General features: G+C 33.9%; 2 protein-coding genes across 2 annotated transcripts; both read right to left on the bottom strand.

Moving 5' to 3' along the window:
- Positions 1-10,753: 10,753 nt before the first annotated feature.
- Positions 10,754-16,856, bottom strand: LOC146951723 (Transcription elongation factor (TFIIS) family protein). The gene is made up of 2 exons (XM_085754559.1): positions 16,557-16,856; positions 10,754-14,423 (listed from the first exon to the last, which is right to left on the bottom strand). Exon 2 carries the CDS (start codon positions 14,304-14,306, stop codon positions 11,244-11,246), a length of 3,063 nt encoding a protein of 1,020 aa, XP_085610685.1. The 5' UTR covers positions 14,307-14,423; positions 16,557-16,856; the 3' UTR covers positions 10,754-11,243.
- A 4,398-nt stretch (positions 16,857-21,254) lies between these two features.
- LOC146951722 (uncharacterized) lies at positions 21,255-22,265 on the bottom strand. The gene is made up of 2 exons (XM_085741434.1): positions 22,261-22,265; positions 21,255-21,660 (listed from the first exon to the last, which is right to left on the bottom strand). Exons 1-2 carry the CDS (start codon positions 22,263-22,265, stop codon positions 21,255-21,257), a joined length of 411 nt encoding a protein of 136 aa, XP_085597560.1.
- Between the last annotated feature and the right edge of the window lie 185 nt (positions 22,266-22,450).

Here is a 22,450-nt window from a genome sequence, read left to right as displayed (position 1 = left end):
TTGTCCGTGAAAAGTGGGCCTCATTCAATGTTACCGGATGGGGCGGTTTTGTTCTTAGGCTGAAATTGAAGTTGATGAAAGAAAGTTTAAAGGAGTGGCATGTTCAACATTCTCAGAATTTAGATGGTAAAATTATGGACATTAAAAATCGAATGGCTTTTTTGGATGACAAAGGTGAGACTGGGGCGCTACTGGAGGTTGAGGTGGAGGAGATTCATGAATTATCTGTTAAATTACATTCCTTGGCTCGAGTTCAAAATGGTATCAATTGGCAAAAGTCGAGAATGCATTGGTTACAGGAAGGCGACGCCAATTCAAAATTCTTCCATGAAGCTATGTCTAGTCGTCGGCATCATAATGCGATTAACATGGTGCATGTTGGGGGTATTAATGTTGAAGGGGTACAAAACATCTGTGCAGCAGTTTACAATCATTTTTCCACTCATTTTCAACCTTTATGTGCTGCTCAACCTTGCTTGGAGGGCCAACATTTTCGCAAGTTATCTTATGGTGAGGCTGGTAATTTGACTAAACCCTTTTCTCTTGAGGAAGTAAAGCAAGCGGTTTAGGACTGTGATAGTTTCAAGATCCCGGGACCGGATGGAATTAGTTTTGATTTTATTAAAAGGTTTTGGGATTTACTAAAGAATGATTTCATTAGATTTTTAGCGGAATTTCATCGCAATGGGAAGTTGTCTAAAGGAGTGAATTCTACATTCATTGCATTGATTCCAAAGGTGACTAGTCCTCAACGTCTTCATGATTTTCGGCCTATCTCTCTGGTGGGGTGCTTGTATAAGGTTTTAGAAAAGGTTTTAGCTAATAGGCTGCGCGGTGTGATTGGTAGTGTGGTTTCTGATTCACAGTCGGCTTTTGTTAAAGGAAAACAAATCTTAGACGGTATATTAATAGCTAATGAAGCGGTTGATGAAGCGAGACGTATGGGTAAGGAACTTCTTTTGTTTAAAGTTGATTTCGAAAAGGCCTATGACTCCGTCGACTTTAAATACCTTGACTCGGTGATGGTAAATATGAATTTCCCTACTATTTGGCGAAAGTGGATCTATGAATGTATTGGGACAGCAACATCATCGGTTCTTGTCAATGGTAGTCCAACAGAAGAGTTTCCTATTGGGAGGGGTCTTCGCCAAGGGGATCCGCTCTCGCCTTTCTTATTTTTGTTGGCAGCTGAAGGCTTTTACATCCTAATGAATGCCATGGTGGAGGCACAATTGTTCCACGCCTTTGGTGTTGGCCGAAGAAGTGAGGTGCGGCTTTCACATCTTCAGTTCGCCGATGACACTCTAATCATTGGTGGAAAGAGTTGGCTGAATGTGCGAGCTATGAGGGCGGTGTTACTTTTGTTTAAGGAGGTGTCAGGCCTAAAGGTGAATTTCCATAAGAGTTTGTTGACAGGAGTTAATATATCTGAGTCTTGGTTAGCGGAGGCGGCATCGGTTATGAATTGTCGAAGAGGGACTATCCCGTTTGTTTATCTGGGGTTATCTATTGGTGGGGATTCGAGGAGGTTGAGTTTCTGGAAACCAGGTGTTGATCGTATAGTGGATCGCTTGTCGTCATGGAAGAATAAGTTTCTCTCAGTTGGTGGTCGATTGGTTCTTCTGAAGTCTGTCATGTCCTCGCTTCCGGTTTACTTTCTTTCCTTTTTCAAAGCCCCTGCAGGTATAATTTCTTCTATCGAATCTATTTTTAAAAAATTCTTTTGGGGGGGTGGTGAGGATAATAGGAAAATTGCCTGGATTAATTGGGATTTGATTTGTTGTCCTAAGGATGAAGGGGGGTTGGGGGTTAGGAGGGTGGGAGCTTTTAATTTATCGTTGTTAGGGAAATGGTGTTGGCATCTGTTGGTGGATAGAGACGAGTTGTGGTATCGGGTGTTAAAAGCTCGATATGGTGAGGAGGGGGGCGGCTTTGTGAGGGTGGTAGACAGTCTTCGGTGTGGTGGAAGACTATATGTAATGTGCGTGAAGGTATAGGAGAGGGGGTGGGGAACTGGTTTGAAGAAAACATACGTAGGGTAGTTGGAGATGGGATGGACACTTTCTTTTGGTATGATACGTGGGTGGGAGACGTTCCGTTGAGATTAAAATATCCTCGATTGTTTGATTTGGCGATGAATAAGGAGTGTAAGGTGGCTGACATGGGGAGGTTGGGGTGGACGGTTGATGGAAGGGCGTGGGAGTGGAGACGTCGCCTGTTTGCGTGGGAAGAGGAGTGTGTGAGGGACTGTAGTGTTCTTTTAAATAATTTTGTTTTGCAGGATAACGTTGATGACAAATGGAGATGGTTGTTAGACCCTGTAAATGGTTACTCAGTAAAAGTCTTCTATAGATACATTACTTCCACATGTCATATTTCAGACAGGTCTCTGGTTGATGATGTTTGGCATAAACATATCCCGTCAAAGGTTTCTGTGTTGGTGTGGCGCCTCCTTCGCAATAGGCTTCCTACAAAAGACAACCTGGTGCATCGGGGGGTTCTTTTATCGACAAATGCAGCGTGTGTAGGTGGGTGTGGTGATTCCGAATCCGCTACACACCTCTTTTTACATTGCAACGTTTTTGGTTCACTTTGGTCTCTTGTAACAAATTGGCTTGGTATTTCATATGTGTCTTCTGCTGAGCTTCGATCACATTTTATTCAGTTTACCAAAATGGCTGGTATGCCAAGAGTTTCTCATTTATACTTCAGGATAATTTGGTTTGCAACTATTTGGGTGATTTGGAAAGAAAGGAACAACCGTATATTCCAAAATACGGTAACTGCTCCTTTGGTGCTCATTGACAAAATAAAGCTTCATTCATTCCTTTGGTTGAAATCTAAACAGGTGGATTTTGCTTATAGTTACTTAAATTGGTGGAAAAACCCGTTGCTTTGTATGGGTGTTCTTAGGTAACTGTTTTATTTTCTGGATGGTGTTTTTTATCACCAGTTGATGTAACTGTGTAAATATTTGCGGTGTTTCTTTCTTTTGCGCGCCTTGTGCGAGTGGAAACACCTTGTGGTAATATATCTCATTTTGATTTCTTCAAAAAAAACAAAAGTTAAGACCAAGTAACCAGTTTGTCATCTGAACCATTGAATTTATTTAATAATATATCAATGGTTTAAAGGTAACTTTCCCATGGTGGGAATGGATTCACCTTTCCCATGTTAAACTCCACCAAATTTAAAAGCAATAACATTTTACTCAAAACGATGCTTTCCGTTGAAGAACAATTATCAATGTGTGATAGCTACACCCTCCGGTTACTAATATAAGCAAAAGTTTGATTTCTAGATTCATTCATTAAATGACGTATGTAGTCTATAATAAAGACTACATACATCGTTTAATGAATGAATCTGAAAATCAAACTTTTGCTTATATTAGTGATCGGAAGGTGTACTTAGTATTAAATTGGAAAAGCAAGCCATCAAGAATTAATAATAACAACGGGTCTCGTACGATAAGTTTTGCACTAGCAGCCATTGACTCAATAATTGGGTCTAGCTTGTTCTCACATTGTGTCAAGGAAAATTTCTTTTCATTTAAGAGAGTCTTTAGAGTTTTGTTTTCTTCAACAAGACTTATTCTATAGGGTCTTCGAGATAATTAAGGTGTTTAATGAGTTACTTGTTGTTGCTCTTTTGCAACAAATCTAGTGTGGGGGCAATGGGGTCAAGCGACCCCACTTGCCTCCACATGTGTATTGTATTTTAACATAAAATTAGATACACCCTCCGGTCACTAATATAAGTAAAATTTTAATTTTTAGATTCATTTATTAAATGATGTATGTAGTCTTTATTAAAGACTACATACATCATTTAATGAATGAATATAAAAATCAAACTTTTGTTTATATTAGTGACCGGAGGATGTATATATCTAGTTTGACCCCTCTTTATATAGTATTATTGTCTTAACATAGTCTATTTATTACACTATTAAAAATTACAAAACTAAAAAGGATCCTAATGAGTATTCTAAGAGCACTAGTTAATAAATCAAAAGAAGTAGTTTTTTTTTTATAAAAAGTTGTTATAATTATTACATCGATACAAATAATGCTTATTTTTAAGATAAAATTTTCTTTTATGAAATCTCAAACCAATTATCTCAGAGCATATCGTTGGCAAGACCATACAACTACTATTATAATATAAATTATTCTTATATTTGTTGAAAAAGGTTGTGACTGACGCTACGTTGGTGGTGAAAAAATAATTAATTATGGTTATATTTTTATACTCTGCTAGAAATGGACAACTATTTTTAAAAAAAAAAAATCAACATTTTAAGGCAATTATAAATATAATTTGTATAATTTTCGCACGCTTACGTGTTTATAAAGTTTTATATAAATTTTTATGCTATAACTTGACCCCACTTATTAAAATTTTTGGATCCGTCACTGGGCTTCTTTTCCCTTGAATTTTGGTCTAATCTCCCAAGAAGCATTTCATATTTTCATTTTCTTTTATTAAGTTCATTAGATGTTATAAATAATAGGTGGTATTTTTAAGGTGTCAACATAATTGAAATATCATAACCTCTACACCCTCCGGTCACTAATATAAGCAAAAGTTTGATTTTTAGATTCATTCATTAAATGATGTATGTAGTCTTTATTATAGACTACATACGTCATTTAATGAATGAATCTAGAAATCAAACTTTTGCTTATAATAGTGACCGAAGGGTGTATGTTATATTTTTGCACTCTAATATGCTGTGTAATTGGTATCAAGGTAGCTCTATTAACATCGTGGAGAACTGACATAATTTTATAAAAACTACATGTAACTTTTGAAAACTATGCTAACCATGATTCTCACAAACTTAACGTGATATCAAAAATTTAAGTAATACTCCCTCCGTCCCGTTTTAAACGACCTAATTTTAAAAAGTGTACTATTTATATAACATGCCTTGACCTCATTTTTCTATTAATACATAAATACAAAATATAGCATATAAGATCTTGTTGGATTCGTCACGATGAATATTTTCAAAATATCAAATTTTCATAATTTTTTCTAATAAATTATTAAATATATTTAAGTTAAAAATTATGTATTGGCAAACGTGACATGGTCAACTATGTCACTTAATATGGGAGGGAGAGAGTAGTAATAGAAGACAATATATTATCATGTTGAGCCATTACGAAGGAACGTGAATAAGTAGTTATTATGTGTGACCGCCAATAGTGATGAATCACGCTATTTGGCGGCAAGTGTAGCAGTGTGCCCTGCCCTGCCCTGCCCTATATCACAGTTTCAACGTGACCAAACTAAACAAAAGTACACAAAAGATTTGTTTACTTGAAAAATGTCTCTCTCACCTTCTTGTGGGAGATAAAAATTATGACAGATTCACGGTATAATAATAAAAATAAAAACGTCCAACACATCATGTTATGAGACACGTGGTATTATCTCCATGGCATCACAAAGATTTGCTAGTGCATCCTATTATGAACTAATTTATTTATGCAGTGGTAGAATAAAAAAAAAAAGTTTAACTGAATCATTAAAATATACTGTGCAATGTGCATAATAAGCCTTAAACGCAAAGTGAGGTGAACTTCGGGTGTGTATTTTAAAAAAGATGAAATACATATTTTACAATTTTTATAGTATAATAAACTATTAACCGGAAGAATTATTTATTTGTCAGGACAATATAATATAATATAAGAGATGTTAACAATTCACTACCAAAAAAAAGAGAAGGTTAACAATTCCCACAGATTAGAGGTGCGAAAACTAACTAGACAAGTATAAGCAGGATAACATTAACAGACAAATTTGTTTCCAAAAATATAAGCATACAAATTAGAGGTACGTTTTGTACTATGTCACGTTAAGGAAAATTGACGTGAAAATGAAGTTCCATACCCGGTTCTAAAGACACTAAAAAATGGATCCACTAGAGTCGGTTGACTCGCAATAAAAGAGATAGTAATTGATGTTTATATTTACATATAAATTAAAAAAAATTGAGACTAAATTTGGAAAGTTTTTAAGGGAGACAATTAATTTTGAAACATTAAACACTCAAATAAAGAAAAAAAAATCAATTAATAGTAATATTTTGACTAAATTAATTTTGAATTTAAAACATTCAAAACTTGAATAAAGAAAATAAATTAGTAATATATTCTTTTGACCGAATTAATTTGGGATTTAATTGATGTGTATATTCTTCACAAAAAAAAATTGATGTGTATTATTAGTTTTAATACATTATCCATATAGCTAGTCGAAAAATATATTATCCACGTACATCTAGTTTTATACAATTTTATATATTAAATTTTAAAATATCTCCATCATAAGGTTTATTTAATGCCTATGTAATTCTATTTTTACTTTGACGCAGATACAAATGTGATTCATAAATTTTTAAAATTATATATCGATCATATTCGTTAGATCATTGATCATACTACCGTCATCGTGAGCTTAACTCAGTTGATAGGGACAGTGCAATATGTAAGGTTTGAGGTTCAAACCCCGTCTAAAAAAAACTTTAATCCTAACTACTTAAAAAAATTATACAGTAAATTATGATTTACCTTGATTTGCTCAAGGTGTAATGGTGACTAAAGTGAGTCCAAAGATAATCTCAAAGTGAAACTCCCTTGTTTTGCAAGTAAAGAAAGAAGAAGATAAGAATGATGCAGTAAGCAATTCCCTGAGATTTCAGACAACCGAGAGAAAGGAGGGGCCCACACTCACATTTTTATAAGCTATTGGGTACGCTACCATTTAATATTAAAATCCTAAACATTCCAAACACAAGTCCAATAAATCCACATCTAGATAGAGTGTTTTTCTTCTCTATTTCAAGTTATAACTATAGACATAGTATACAACCTTGTTCTTTCTTGTTTTGTTCAATTTCAATATATATGGGTGTTTGTGATGTAGCAGCGAGTAACCTTACAATAATCTATGTGGCAGTTACATCGTTTGTTAAGGCTTATGAGGTTTTATATGGACGACGATTTAGTGGTGTGTTTGTGGTGACTGTGTCTACAACGTTGGTGGCTTTGATTTTGGTGGCAACTTTAATGTGGGATTTGTCTCGTAAGATTAGTAAGTGTGTTTTTGTCGACCAACATCCTCGTACTTCCCAGCACAATACCATATCTTATTGTAAAGGTGGAATTTGTTGGCACGGCGTCGCGGATCGCTCGCCGGCATCACAACTTCACTTCAAACTTCCTCTCCACCTTCCTCATATCTAAAAACATCTAGTTCATGTTGAGTTCAAGTGTGAGTGTTAGCACGTGAATGAACTAAATATTTGATATACAGGAGATGTTTTGGATAGAGATATGATCGATGTCTCTGTCTCTGTCTTGTGATCATGTTTTGGTTTGTTGTTGCTCTCCACGCTCTCTAGACTTCCTAATAGTTCTTTCTCTTGCTAATAGTTTGATATATTAACAATATTATAATTTGTATACTTTGTAATTAATTTGTAAATCTTTGCTTAGGATGATTAATTTCATGATGAAATTATATGTCATATCAGTTTCTGTTTGCCTGCTGGAGTTTCCAGGTTTAATTGCGGTTTGATGCGTTTTTCTTCTAGATATAAGAGATGAGATGAGATGAGATGATGTTTCTACTTCAAGTGTAACTTTTTCTGAACCTTCCACTACAAGTCTAGATTTTTTATTTTTATAATCGTTTGTTGGTTTGGTACATAGATGTATTAACTTTTGATAATCTTGTGCATCTTTCTTCTTTATCAACTTTTGTCCATATTGTGAATGAACTTTAATATTTTTCAATGTTATTATATTTTGATTTGATATATTGTTCCCTTCATTTGAATTAATGAATGTGGATGATAATGAGTTTTGAGTATAACTTCCGATACATTATTTGGTACGGATTAAATGAAGATTAGGAGAACACGAGGGAAGAGGGAATGATTTATATTAATGAAGGGAGGGACCAATTTGGATCAGAATGAATACATTTTGATGAAGCGAAATAAAATGACCAGTGATGGGCTAATTCGATCCAATTGAAGGGCGGGGGACTAATTTGACCCTTTTTCAGTTTAATAAAATTCGCAGAAATAATGAATATAGAACTAATTTGGTTCAAAAAGGTATTTCTTCTAGTTTTTCAGTCTTTTAATCGGATGCGATTAAAGACATGTTTCAAAATATGCGATTTTTCAAACTTCAATCTTTCACCAACAAAATCTAGTATCTTTTGAAGAAGTTAAAATGTAATATATAAACTAAACTACTTAGTCAATGCCGCACAAGAAGTGTTGAGAAAGACCAAGATTAGGGATGTCAATGGGTACCCATGGATACGGATAGTATGATATCCGTGTCCGTCCCGTTGGATAAATATGATACACGTGCCCGTCCCGTACCCTCGTGGGTACCCACTATGCAGGTACCCATGGGTATTGAGGTATCCATGGGTATTCATGGGTATCCATGGATTTTTGATTATTTTTTTGTACAAACAATAACTTTTTCTTAATTACCAAAAAACTTCAACTTTTAAACATTCATACATAATTCATTCAAAATTTCATAAATCATACATAATCCATAGGAAATTCATGATTTTTACATAATCCATATGATATGTTTTATGACGTGAATGAAGAAGAAACATGAACTTAATAAGATGAATTAAAAAGATTGAAAATAAAAATAGGTTGTTAATGAGAAATCTTAGGTGGGCGGTAAAATTTCCTTCAATAAGGTAACAACTTTAAGTAATAAGATAAGATATATAAGGATATTTTAGTGATTTACTTAATTTATTATCGGGTATGGGTACCCGTGGTTATGGGTACAATCAAATCCGTGTCTGTATCCATATAATAATGGATAGTCAAATACCCATTTATTATACCCCGTGGATACCCGTTTAGCTACCCACCTCGTGCCCGTGATGGATTTTACCCACGGATACCTGTGGGCATGAGTATTTTTGCCACCTCTAACCAAGATAAAGAAGTAACAGTTACATCAGATGTTCAAAAATTGCTTAACTAACAAAAGAGGCAAAATACAATCTCTCAAAAAGAACACAGAAATAAATTAAGTAATAACGTTCAAACACAAGAGAAGGTTAAACCACCGTATATGATAGGTAGAGGCAAAAGTTGGATGATTTCCTATAACTTAATTTTTCTATAAGATGATGTAGAGAATCTCTCTTTTGTTTAAAATCTCTTGAATTTCTTTCATGCCAATTGATCCAAACACTAGAAAGGTAAATCAAATGAAGAATATTATGAACATTCTTTTAGAAACTATATCCAAATTGAAGTAAATGATCCGAAATTTGAGTCAGGTGAACTGGAGATAAACCTAACAAGGTATAAATACCAAACCAAATTTTGCAAAAGAAGTCGCTAAGATAGAAAAAGATGTTGATATCCTCCTCATTACAGCAATCGCCCACACTTTGGTTGCACCGACAAAATCTAGTTGACACATATTGTTTGAACTTTCACTTACATGATGTGATTTGGGTTTAATAATTCTACAATTCATATATTATAGATAGATGAATATGGAAATTTAATAGTAAATCCTCGGCTGAATTGACAATTCTCCATCTAATCTAAATAAATATTTGCTGTATAAATGAAAAAAGAAAAGACGAAAGCATAGAAAATGGTGAGTAGAGCTGTGCATGTGCTCTTTGTTTTGCTGGGGAGAAATGGTGAAGGTTATAAAACGAGAGAAAGTTGGTGAAGGTGCACTACTACTTTTGGGCACGATTATAAAAAAAAAAAATATTAGTACTTGTTAAAAGAAAAAGTGACACTACAACACATGAATAATATCTTTGGACGGGCGTCTGGATTACTTTCTCGCATCTCAATGTAATATATATGTGAATTTGTAGAAGTCACAAATAGTAGAATTGGTCAAACGTTCAGCACAAACGTGGTTTCTTAGTTTTTCAAACAAACACGAAGATAAATCTAAACTCTGTCAGCCAATTTAATCGATTATATTTTCAAATAGGAAAGGCTAAATTGATGAAATTTATATAATCTAGAAACTATTTATTATACTTACATAGTTTAGGCATCAAATTGGAGGAAATATTAGTCATCGTGTATTGTCATGACATGGGAGTTGTCCACAAAGATATCAAATCTGTGAAGTCGAAGGTTTCTAGATTTTAAGAGGTAGTCCCTGGGCTATGTTTTTGAGCTGTGAAGAAGGGGATTATCAAAGCCTCATGAAAATGAGGAGTGAGTTGAATCATGAATAATTTTCTGTTATTCCAAAATTTTGTTTGTGAAAATTTGAATTAAGGAGGGGCTTTGAGAATAATTCAGATTTTAGTGTTGTTTTGTTAATAACTAATTAAAGTTAGTTAGTTTGGGTTAGTTTAGTAAGTTAAGTGGTTGTTAGTTAATCCAACTATAGTTATGGATAATAGTTTGTTAGGTTAGTGTGTATTAGTCTTAACACGGGTATAAATTAAATGATAATTTTACTCTGAGTTGTCAACGCAATGGTAAAAGCTTAAACCTCAAGAAAGACAAAGTTTAACTTTTATATTTAAATAGTAAAAGACAACTTCCTCTCATTTAGATATGGAACCAGTAGTGCACAAATAGGGGAAATTGGAGGGTAATAATTCATTCATTGGACATGAAACAACAAACAACAACAACAACAACAACCAATCATTGGATATGAAACCAAACACGCATAATTAAGATCATGAATTGTTCAGAACAACTTGTCTCAAGTTAGGTTGTATTTTATATAAGCAGAACAGTTTTGAACAAAAATCTTTCTCTTTACATGTTATTGCTTTGATAATGAAAACTCACTAAAATCAACTAAAATTGTGGCCATGGACTCAAGTACCACTGATGGGTGATAAACATGATACTATGCCTATAATTTCTTTGACATCAAAGTGAAATTACAACTACATATGACAAGCTTTATGTGCCTGCACTGATGACTTTCTATGAAACTGCATGAAAAGAAAAACAGAAATAGAGCCTAATTTTCCCCCTTTGCCAATAAACATCATGAATCGTATAACATCCATCACCCTCCACCTTTTTATTGGTTCTGATGCTTCTTTTAATAAGGGATTTCGATGAATTGACCTACTCTTCAGGACCATTTTAGGTAATAATATAAACTTCAATTGGTAGGCTATATCTATGAACAGATCAGAAGAGACAAAAACATATATTAGAGCTACTTCCACGGAGGTTGTTGCTGATGTTTGTAGCCAAATGGATATGTTTCCCAACCGCTACCATCTGGTTCTTTTCTTTTGCCACCAACCCCTGAACTTGAGGATTGTTGAAGGGTCCTATCTTCCATAGCTCTGTTCTGACCAGGAAAGAAAAACGGCCTTGCAGTCAATGCATCTCTATTCCCGCCATCAATCATGAAACCCGAGTTAAGATCAAAGTTGGGACGGGAAGGTCCAACACCGTTTAAACCAAGCTGTGTACCAGCCATGCTCATAATATATGGGGGCTGAGCGTAAGATGATAGGACATTTGAGGAAGATCCCCCAACTTGAGGTACTACCGGAGCTCCTCTTGAGTCCACCATGTAAGGAACTGTACCACCTGATCCATACGCGGCTGGCGAAAAAGACAAAGGGGGCATTGATGTCAGTTCATTATATCCCAAAAAAGTTGAATGATTGTAGGATACCGCAGGGCCCATCCCTGAAACGCCACCAGCTCCTGGCATCATTGTAAGATCTACTGCAGGCTCAACAGCCTTGCCATTTGGCAAAGACCAAATTTGAGGAACATGCTCTTTTCTACCGATTTCCACCTTGGCCCCCAAAATCGATATTGCAGGAGCATCTGATTTGGAAAGTCCATATACTTCAATACTTGAAGAAGATTTGGTAGGCCCTTGGTCCAGTAAATCAGTTTGAAAGTACGGTCTATCATTCAAATCAATGTTTCGAACTGACGGCTGCATTGACGACGATGATGATGCAGGTGATGGGCTCCAATAGCCATTTCTTCCAAAGAAGAGCTGCCCCTCCGTCCTCTGATCTGAAGGTTGGGTATCACCATCATCACCAATACTATTCAAATCTAATTCAAATCTCTTTGATCTTTTAGGGCTATGTTCCACTGATGATTGCCCAGAAGGCAAGCCTGAAGATTCACCAATTTGTTTTGCCAGTTCATCTTCACCCCCAGCCACATTCAGATCAAAATCAAGAAAATCTTGCCTTTGTTTGGAAATATCAGAGTTCCCACCAGCAGAAACATTCTTCTGATTATCAGCATTTTTACGAGGTGATGCAGGACGAAAGGCACTGGTGGCAGCGGACCCTTTCCATCCAAGCGTTCCTTCAAACTGTAGAGGGGCTGTTGGCAATCCTGAAGTCTGTGCAGGTTTTGAAGCAGAGACAACAGGTATCGGTGTTGTAGATATGGTATTTGCAGAAACATTCATATCATCAGAACCATATTCTTCATTAAGATCAAAGGTGCAAAGGCTTTTCTCTGAATTACCTCCTGGATCTTGAGCTGCTTCAGTCAACTGCGAAAACTCCAAGTCAGGGATGCATTCTGGCTCAGCTACAACATCATCTGAAACACTCATATGCCTTTCCTCAGGACATGCTTCAGCGGAGTTGCTTTGTCTGGATGACACCTCGGGTAGGGCACATGCAAGGTCATCATTTTTACCAACAGATTCCGCGCTGCCAGCTTGCCTCGTTCCACCTTCTGAGCTTTTCTCTGAAGAAGAGTTATTGATTTCTCTCTCAACTTCCTCAGCAACTTGTCGAGCGACTTGTAAAGCATCAACCATACCATAGTCAAGTTCAATTTCAGAATTCTTGGTCACAATGTTAGCGCTTCTGGAAACTTTGCTCTGTTTGAAGGAATCAGAACTATTTGAGGTATCATTATCTTGATCAGAAACTTGAGTAACTTCCTCAGCAACTTGTCGAGCAACATCTAAAGCATCAACAATACCATAATCAAGTTCCATGTCAGAACTCTTGTCAATAATGTTGGGGCTTGTCGGATCTTTTCTTTGTTTAAAAGAATCAGAGCCATTTGAGGTATCGTCGCCGTGATTAGAAACTTGGCTGTTGCCTTCTTCCTCCACTGAAGCTTTAGATAGTTGTGGATTGCTAGAATCCGTGGCTCTGGCACCATCCACCACACTCATTTTATCAGAGGCAGATGTTTTCATGCTACCAGAAACTATTACTTTATCACAAATACCAACTTCACTGCTTTTGACATCATGTTCCAAAGAAGATTCAGGCACTATTGGTGCAGGCACAGGCTTAACTTGTGCTTCACTAGCACCAACAGAAACAGATTCAGGCTTAGGATTTATTGGTGCTCCTAATTTCTCTGGAGGGCCTTTATCATTTAGTTCCTGCTCCTCCTTCATTGATAAGTCATTTAACTGTAAATCATCAGGCTGATCTTTGAAACTTCCTTGTTTCGGTACAGGTAAGTTGCAGATCCCAGACGATGTCAATTCACTTTCACTTGAGGAAACATTTTCTTGAACAGAAGTCAAAACAGTAGTAAGATGGTTTGATCTCTCTTTGAGCTCTTCACAATTCAAACTTGCAGAGGACTGATGTGCATTGTCAGAACTCTCTTTCTTAACATTAGCAGCCTTATCTGGTATCTGAGTATCTGAGCTTCTCAGTATAGACTTCTCACCCCCTTCAAGTCGCAACACATGAACATTGTCATTACTAGCCCCGTTCACTGAAGACAACTGGCCTTCCTCCTTGAGATTCTTATCAATCATATGGTTTCTTTGACCAGTATCCATATCATGAGACTTAGCATCTCCATTTCCAACTTCTTTCCACTTGTCAAATAGTGCTCTTGCTCTATCTTGAACCTTGGAGCTGTGATGACCAAGAAGGTTACTTACAGTGGCCCACATTCCTGATGAAATTAGCTTCTCACTGTTTTGATATAGCTTTTCAACTGCTCGTAACATTGCAGTAATTGACTCTTCCATGACACTATCATTTGTACCACCACCCAATTTTTGAGCGTCATTTAACCATCTATCAATGAACCACGGTCCTTCTAATTGAATTAAAAGGTCAAGGCAATCTTTATTCTCTGTAGCAGCAATAGTGCTTGCAACAGTAGCCCATTGTCTTATTGCATCGCCAGTGTTCTTCACAATACTGTCTTGCTCCTTCTTCATCACAGAGACCAACTCCTGCACTCGAGAAGGGGTTGTGAGCCCATCTTTCATCTCAGTCAAAGTAAAGAAGTCTTCAAGAGTCATATTGTTTCACATAAGCTATCTCAACGTGTCAAAGTTGTCTTTTTGGTACGCCAGAACTTTTTCCTGTATTAATAAATATTTGGGATTTAAGAGGAAAAAAAATTCCAAAAGCGTGCACTGCAAAAAATACGATAACAAAGTAAGTATGCCTGTTAGCACATTATTCTCAACAAGCAGTTTAATGTCATTTAAAGAAAGTATTGAGGAAATTTACTTCACACAGATTTGTAACATAGAATCAAGTTCCAAATTACAGTAACAGTAAGCAAAGTATCATTTAAGGAATATATGCACCAAAACTTTCAGTCACACTCTGCCTTTTGCAAAAGATCGACTACACATAACATTGTCGATAGTCTTTAGACACCAGAAATAGCTAGACAGTAGTGAATAATAAAGGGTAAACAACAACTACAGCTATGGCTTATAGAACATCATTGGAACAAAAAAGAGAAACAAAAAATTCAAAGTGAAGGATTATAGCCACAAAACAAGATAAAAGAAGAGCATTCCAGTGTCCAGACCCAACAAATTATTCCTATCGTATAGCATGTCAAAAATATCAAATAAATCCTTGCCTCTTAAACCTAGTCCATAAGCCTACATGACCAATGCCTTTCTTTGTTTTGAAGCGGTAGAAAAAGGGATATTTATTGAAAACAATTGTTAACTATAAATATTTGCAGATTCAGTAATGCAAATCATTTACTAAAATCAGCTACTCTAGCTCATTGTATAAATATAGTTTTCTGTCAGTATTGTTTTAAATGGTAACGGTTACGGTACCAACTGGCATTTGGCTGCAACCTAATCGTAAATTAGTCACAGCTTATATTGAGAAAATCAAGTTCTCTTAAGATGTCAGAAAGAAAATGTAAGAACAGTATGTCTGATATGATAAATATAAGGGATGGTTTGATCCTACTATTTGATGGTTTGATCAATAAAAGATTATAGCAAAATGTAGTAACTTTTGCTACAGTATGATGAAAATTTATAGTTTGGACAGTTCACAACCCTATAATTGGAAAAAGAAAACATAGGTCTGTGGTTACTCCTAATTTAAATCTATATAATTCTAAACAAAAAAATCACAAAAATCAGCCTTTTGCAATGACAGAAGAGAAGCATACCAAATCTATATTGACAAAATCGAAACTGAAGGAATGTCAACTGCAGAATCTTAGTTCTAATTAGCATATATAATAATAATTGAACCCCATATGCAATTGCAGAGATTTCCCCATCATTGCAATTTCCAATAAAATCAAATGTTCAACATGGAAACATAGTTTTACATTTATTTCAATTGAATATAAATTTCTACTTCCACCCGAAAATTCTCTGTTTTGTAACTTCTTTGATTCAAACAGGTTTTGAATCAACACAAGTGGAATTAATGAGCACAAGTTCAGTTCATGTAAAATGTTTCATATTTGAACATGGTTTTGAATTCTACGAGGCAAACAAAGAAAAATATATTATTTTTGTAATATTCACAAAGTAACTTATATAAATTGAATTACCGCCAAAAGAAGCGTTACGCGCCAGAACTAAACAATCTAGAATTGTTTTCAGAATTACTTAAAACAAGGACAACCAATTCAGGGAAATATTTTAAGCAGATTCAGCAATCACTCAGAAACTACATAACATCCAACAACATCGAAAAAATCAAGTAGAATGTTGATGCGTGATAAAGTTAACTAAACCTAAATAAATCTATGAACAATAATAAGATTAGCAATCACTTCAATAGCAGGTATCAAGTCACACTTAAAAAAGCAATATTAATGAAAAGTTACTAACTTTCAATTCACATCAACATTAATTCATCATTGCAAGTTTGTAACAGCCAAATCAGAATCAAAATCATAATCCCTAACAAAAAAAAAAAGTTTTTTAACCTAATTTAATTAAACAAATAAATCATGATTAAGAACAAATTCAGAACCAAAAATAGCGAATAAACCTAATTTCAATCCTTAATTTTGAACCAAGAGTAATATATAATAAATTCAAGGGGAAAAATTGCAAAACCCTAAATTCACTAAAAATCCCAAAAATAACAAAAAATAAATTCATTGTTGTATCTAAATGTAAAAATTAAATGAAGTTAATACGTTACGAGAAAATCTAAGATGCGTTACGAGAAACACGAATCTTAAAAAAAAAAAACATGAATTAAGAATAAGTACGAGAAAAAAAAAAGTAAGAACAAAAATTGGAGAATGTTCTGTTGAGTATTACCTCGGTGAAACAAATCGAAACCCTAGTTAGGAGCAGAATTGGACAGTCTTAGGTTTATGGAGAATTTATCTAGAATGTTGTTTTTTGGGGTTTTTGTGTTGGAATTAATTGTTGTGTTTTGGAAGAATGTTGAAAGAAGAAATTGAATGAATGAGAAGAAGAAAGAACGTTTTTAGTTGTTATTGAATTTTGTTGATTTTGATGTTGGAAAAGAAAATATACTAAGTAAGAAGTGAAGAATAATAATAATGATATTCGGATTTTATTTTTTGATTTTGATTTTTGATTTCTTGTTTATGTGAGTTTCCTCTTTGGTTTGTAAAGTTAGAGTTGGGCATTAACACGTGCGACTTCATAAGTTGTTTGTTCATATTTGATGTGATGTGAGCTTGCGTGTTAATCTATGAAATTCATTTCATTTCACCCCTTTTCTTCATAAACTTACATACATATGTATCTATTTAGTTTCTTAGTTTGAGATTTAAAGAACAAATAAATTATATTCTTACAAACATAGTAGTAGTGTGACATTTGATAAAAAAAAAAAAAAAAATAGTGTGACTTAAGTGGTAAATATTTAGATTTCTTAATCATTACTCCCTCCGGTCACTATTATAAGCAAAACTTCATTTTTTAGATACATTCAATAATTAATGTATCCAGTCTTTATTATATACTAGATACATTAATTATTGAATGTATCTAAAAAGTGAAGTTTTGCTTATAATAATGACCGGAGGGAGTAGTTTCTTATGGTGGCTTAAAGCCCATAATGTCAATTTTGTTTATGGTAATCATAACGGGTGGTCGAACCCATTACTGTGTTTGGGTATTGACTGACCTCTCTGATGTAAATATGACTTGATTGGTTGTTTCCTTGTGGGATGGCTTCTTAAGTACACCTTGTGCTTAAGAGGTTTCATTGCCGGTTGTTAATATATTTCATTTTTGTTTCTTCAAAAAAAAAATTAGTTTAGGGTTTGATTTTTTATTGATGTGTTTGAAATTTTTTTTGTTATGAGAAGTTAACTATTTAAATAAATAAATCTCAGTTACCTCAAAAGAATTAGTCTTTTGCAGTTGCGTGTAGATGATATTTTGGTTTGAGGTTTGATAGTTTAATTGGTTTGAGCTAATGGATAAAGAGTTAGAGATTTTGAAAGAATGGGAAAAAAATTAATCTAACAACTAATTAATAACATTTTGCGTGAAAATGGAGGCAAAGGTTATTGGCTTCGGAGGAGGATGAGGTTAGGGAGTGTAGAGTGATTTTAGCTAATATTGTTTTGCGGCTTAATCTTCCTGACAAGTGGCTTTGACAATTACATGTTTCCAAAAATTACGATCTCTCAAGTGCTTACAATTACTTGATGTCATCGAACAACACTTCACCAACTGATAACAATGTCTCAATTTGGAACAAGGAGGTTCCTCTCAAAGTCAGTTTATTTGCTTGATGTCTTATGTGTAATTGATTACCTACAACAGTCAACTTAATTAGGAGACACATCATTCAACCAAATGTTCATCTTTGTGTGGGTAGGTGTGGTATAATGGAGGATATTAATCACTTAATCCTCCTATACAATTTTTTTGGGAAAATTTAGTACGACGTAACTAGCTAGCTTGCTATCGTTACAATTCACCCTGCTCATTTATCAGATCATTTAGTTCAGTTTGAGACTTTATGTGGCTTTCTAAAGGGTATTCGCTTAGCTCTTAATCTCATTTGACTCCATTGTGGGTGACTTCATTTTCAAATCTTCTTACATGTTCAAATCTAGCCAAATCAAAAATTTGATTGTCAGCTTATGTGATTAAGCAAGGCTAAGGTTGGGCCAGTGGCGAAGCCAGAAAAAATAGTTTGGGTGGACCATTACAAGTTTGATTAAAAAGCTTGGGTACTTTAAAAAAATAAATTACATAGTTTACTACTGCTATAAATTACGATTTTTTTATATAATACGACTGTTAATTGGAGAAATTTTCAGTTGACAAGACAATACAAAGAAGATTTGAAACCCCAAAAAATTAGAAGGTAATTTGTAAACCTCCGCTACCCAACCAAGTATAAGTATAACAAAAATCACATGTTACTTTTAGAACCGCCAAAAACTCGAAACCGCTGAAAAATTGTTTAAAAACTCGTAAAATAGACCTATGACTTTTAATTTTTTTTAGTTGGGTCAGTACACCAATTAGTGGGAATTTAGATCTTTCGAACACTAAAACCGCATCAAAATTATTTAAAATCTCGCAAAATAGACATACGGTCGTTAATTTTTTAATTTTTTTGGGTGGGTCGTGGCCCACCCCAGCCCATGAAGGGCTCTGCCCCTGGTTGGGGCAGCATTATGACAAGCCAGCCAAATCAAAAATTTTATTTTTTTCAGGGACATTAATTCTCCAAATCCAATTCCAAGAAACACCAATTTGATTGTCAGCTTCATGGTGGGAGAGTAACCAATTATATCCACTTTTTGTAGTGTAGACTCCATTTTTATTATGCGGCCAAATGAAGACATCCACAATTGAAGGATTGAAGCTTAACTGAGTGTTGTTGATGGCGGCGGGTTAGGCTGTGGAGAGGATGTTGTTGATTGAAGTAACCAATTATATCTGCATCTAAAAATTCTTAATGAATTGTTTTATTTGTTTTAAATAAATGATAATAGATTTCTCCCGACATAACTAGAAGATCTGGTTCGAATTTAGTTTAGGGAATGCAACAATGTTAAATTTTTTAAAAAGAGAATTTTTACTCATTTTTCTCATTAGCAATTTGAGGGATTGGTCTTTGCAATTGCGTACAAAGGATAAATGGTTCACACCGAAAAACAATGTTAAAAAGATCTACAAAAGATAGATGTTGATGTACAAATAGCATTTGTAGTTTATTCAAAGAAGAAAATGGGTCTAGACAATACATGAAAAACAAGCAAATGGGTGACTACATTTTCAAATCTTCCTACATGTCCAAATCTAAAGGCATTGATAATTGCACCTCTTATTTATAATACATAATGTATAATAATATATTTTTTACACACAAAAAAAGTGTATATATGACTATTTATTATAAACAAATCATTCTTTTTCCCGAAAGAAATTATACAAAAATCTTGAAAGTGGGATTAGAGATAGCATATATAGTTGTAGCCCAATTCACTACCAAACAAAACCTGATACTTTAACTTACTTCAAAATTTTATCTGGTTATAGAAGATTTTTTTTTGAGCTGCAAAGTATCAACATATACAAAGTGAAAGTAAGTACAAATGGTACTATCTTTTGAACAGCAAAGTATCAATATATTCAAATTAGAAGTTGGAAATAAGTACAAATGGTTCTCTTCTTGACTCTACTCCCCAAAAAGCCAATGGCTACAAAATAAAACCCAACAGAACAGTACTCAAAACAGTGGGCAACAGTTCTTATCTTAAGATGTTAGTGTACTATACGACCTCGTATTTGAGAAGGCACTAAATGTTTAAAAATAATTATAAGTTGATCAAACATCTCAAGCAAAAGCAACCCTGTTAAATAAACATTAGTATTGATCCTTAATTCAAACCAACCGCCAGCCACTAAATTTGTATTATTTCCATGACTATTTGCAACCCATTGAGCCCTCCAATTAGTCACTTCTTGAACCAGAACCATATACCAAATTTTTACAAAATAAAAATTGGTATAACAATGTTTGAAACCTCAAACTTAATTTTTGCCATATTAGAGACTACCCTTGTTCTTCATTCTAGAAAAATGAAGAAACGAGCTAGTTATATATATTTTTTTGAAAAAGTCAAATTAGTCAACCGAAAATGAGCCAGTTATATATAAAAAGGTACCAAATTTTCGTGCAACTTTTTTCTTCTAAATTTTATCCTTCATTTAACATCCTCTTCTATTTACAATTTTAAACTAATTTGCGTAATCAAATAATTGAATTTAATCCTAATATCAAATTTGAATCACATCAGATTTGACCATATCCAAATTTAATTTTAAATCAAATCAATACTAATTTTAATTCAAATTTGAATTAAAAACATAGTAAGTTATACTTATATATAAAGAGAAAAAACATAGTAAGCTATACTAATATATAAAGAGAAAGTATCAAATATTGGTGTAATTTTATTCTTTCAATTTAATCCTTCGTCAAAACTATAATCTATTTACAATTGCATTCTTATTTACATAATCAAATAATTGAAGTGAATATTAATTTTAGATTTGAATCAAATCAAATTTGACCTAATATTAGTTTAAACTTTAAATAGATTCTAATATAATTCTATGATCAATCTTAACAAATCAAATATAAACTAATTTTAAATCAAAATTTAAATAGAAATATAGTTTTTAAAATAAAAATAACAATATTAAATGATAGAAATTTGCCAACAATTACAAGCTTAACTTTTGTCACGAATGGAGGCCAACATTGGTCTTTATTGAGAAAAGTAATGCTAATAGAAGAGAACATCAATATTCGTCTTCACCCTAGTAAAAATAGAAATAAAACTTATAAACTTTAATTTAAATCAAATTTAATTGGGTTAAATATCTTTTTAATTCCTACAATATTCTAGATTTTTAAAATTTATTTTCAAATAAAAAAATACACCTCTTTTTTATAAGAATTAAAAGCATATTCAACCCAATCAAAATTAATTTAATCCTAATTTAAAATTACTCTTGAGCAACATGACTTTTATCACCGCCGACCTCTTCAAAATCACCTGATGGAGTATAAGTTGAACGCTTTGGTCGAACTTCCTTAGGTGTTGGTTGCAACTTTGGAGGGAGTACTTCAAGTTGAGCTCCTTGCTTTCCCAAAGCCCAATCAGCAGAATCAAAATAAGCACGATTCTTGGATATTAGGGGAGGCTTCTTTGGCAACCTACCGTACTTTTTCTTAGCACCATCTTCTTCATGTTGAGTCGAAGGCTTTGATTTTTCATTAGTTGTATCTTGATCACACACTTTGTTAAGAGAATCCTCATGAAGTTCATGTTTCTTCACATCATCCTCAACCTTAACATCATCTTCCTCATGTTGAGTTGAAGGCTTTGATTTTTCATTAGTTGTATTGTATCTTGATCACGCACTTTCTTAAGAGTTGAAGGCTTTGATCTTCCTCAACCTGACATTGCTTACTCTCGTAGTGCAAGAAAATAAGTTTGAACTTAGGAGATTTAAGGTTGAGTGAAACAAGAAATAAATCTGATTGCTTTGTGAGTGAGTATTATAGTACTCTATATATAAAGGGAAAATAAGTTTTGATGTAATTTTTAATCAAATCAAATTTGATCTAATACAAATTTAAAGCAAATCTAGCGTGTGTATATATATTGATCAATAAATTATGTCAAAAAATATATTTTTGGTTACAAAAAGTTTAGGTGGGTTCGGCTCCGGTCACCACCAGGGTCAGGGCACGCCTCCGGGCCCAAAGGGCACTTATAGAGGTACTTACAGATCACCCACCAACATTGTCCTCACATCGGCAGAGGGAATCGAACACACAACCTTCTGCAAGGAAGTGGCCCGTTCCTTACCAACTGAGCCAACGTGTGTTGGTCTATTAATCAATAATATCTCTTCTAATTTTTTTTTCAATGGTTATTGTTATTTAGTTTATTAATAAAAAAAGATATTTTGATAATAAGTACCACAAGTGGAAAATAAAAAGTACGTCATTGTTTATTTAATATCTTGATGGTATATTCAAATAATTTGTCCATATCTTTAAAAAAAATCCATATATTTTCAAGTTCACTGATGTTCATCAATAATATTTCTTCTAATAATATAAGCTGCTTAATTTATATTCCCGTCAATATATATACAATTATTTTTTGTAGGTTTTAGATCCTATTAATGAA

Source organism: Medicago sativa, chromosome 1, assembly GCF_051527215.1.
Source record: "Medicago sativa cultivar Bolivia chromosome 1, Bolivia_mono, whole genome shotgun sequence".
NCBI classification, from domain to species: Eukaryota; Viridiplantae; Streptophyta; class Magnoliopsida; order Fabales; family Fabaceae; genus Medicago; species Medicago sativa.
The sequence above is the reverse complement of the archived record's forward strand: the minus strand, read 5'-3'. Positions and strand labels throughout refer to the sequence as shown.

What these genes read in the sequence shown, in the direction of transcription:
- LOC146951723 (XM_085754559.1), bottom strand. Translation starts at nt 14,306, where the DNA reads ATGACTCTTGAAGACTTCTTTACTTTGACTGAGATGAAAGATGGGCTC.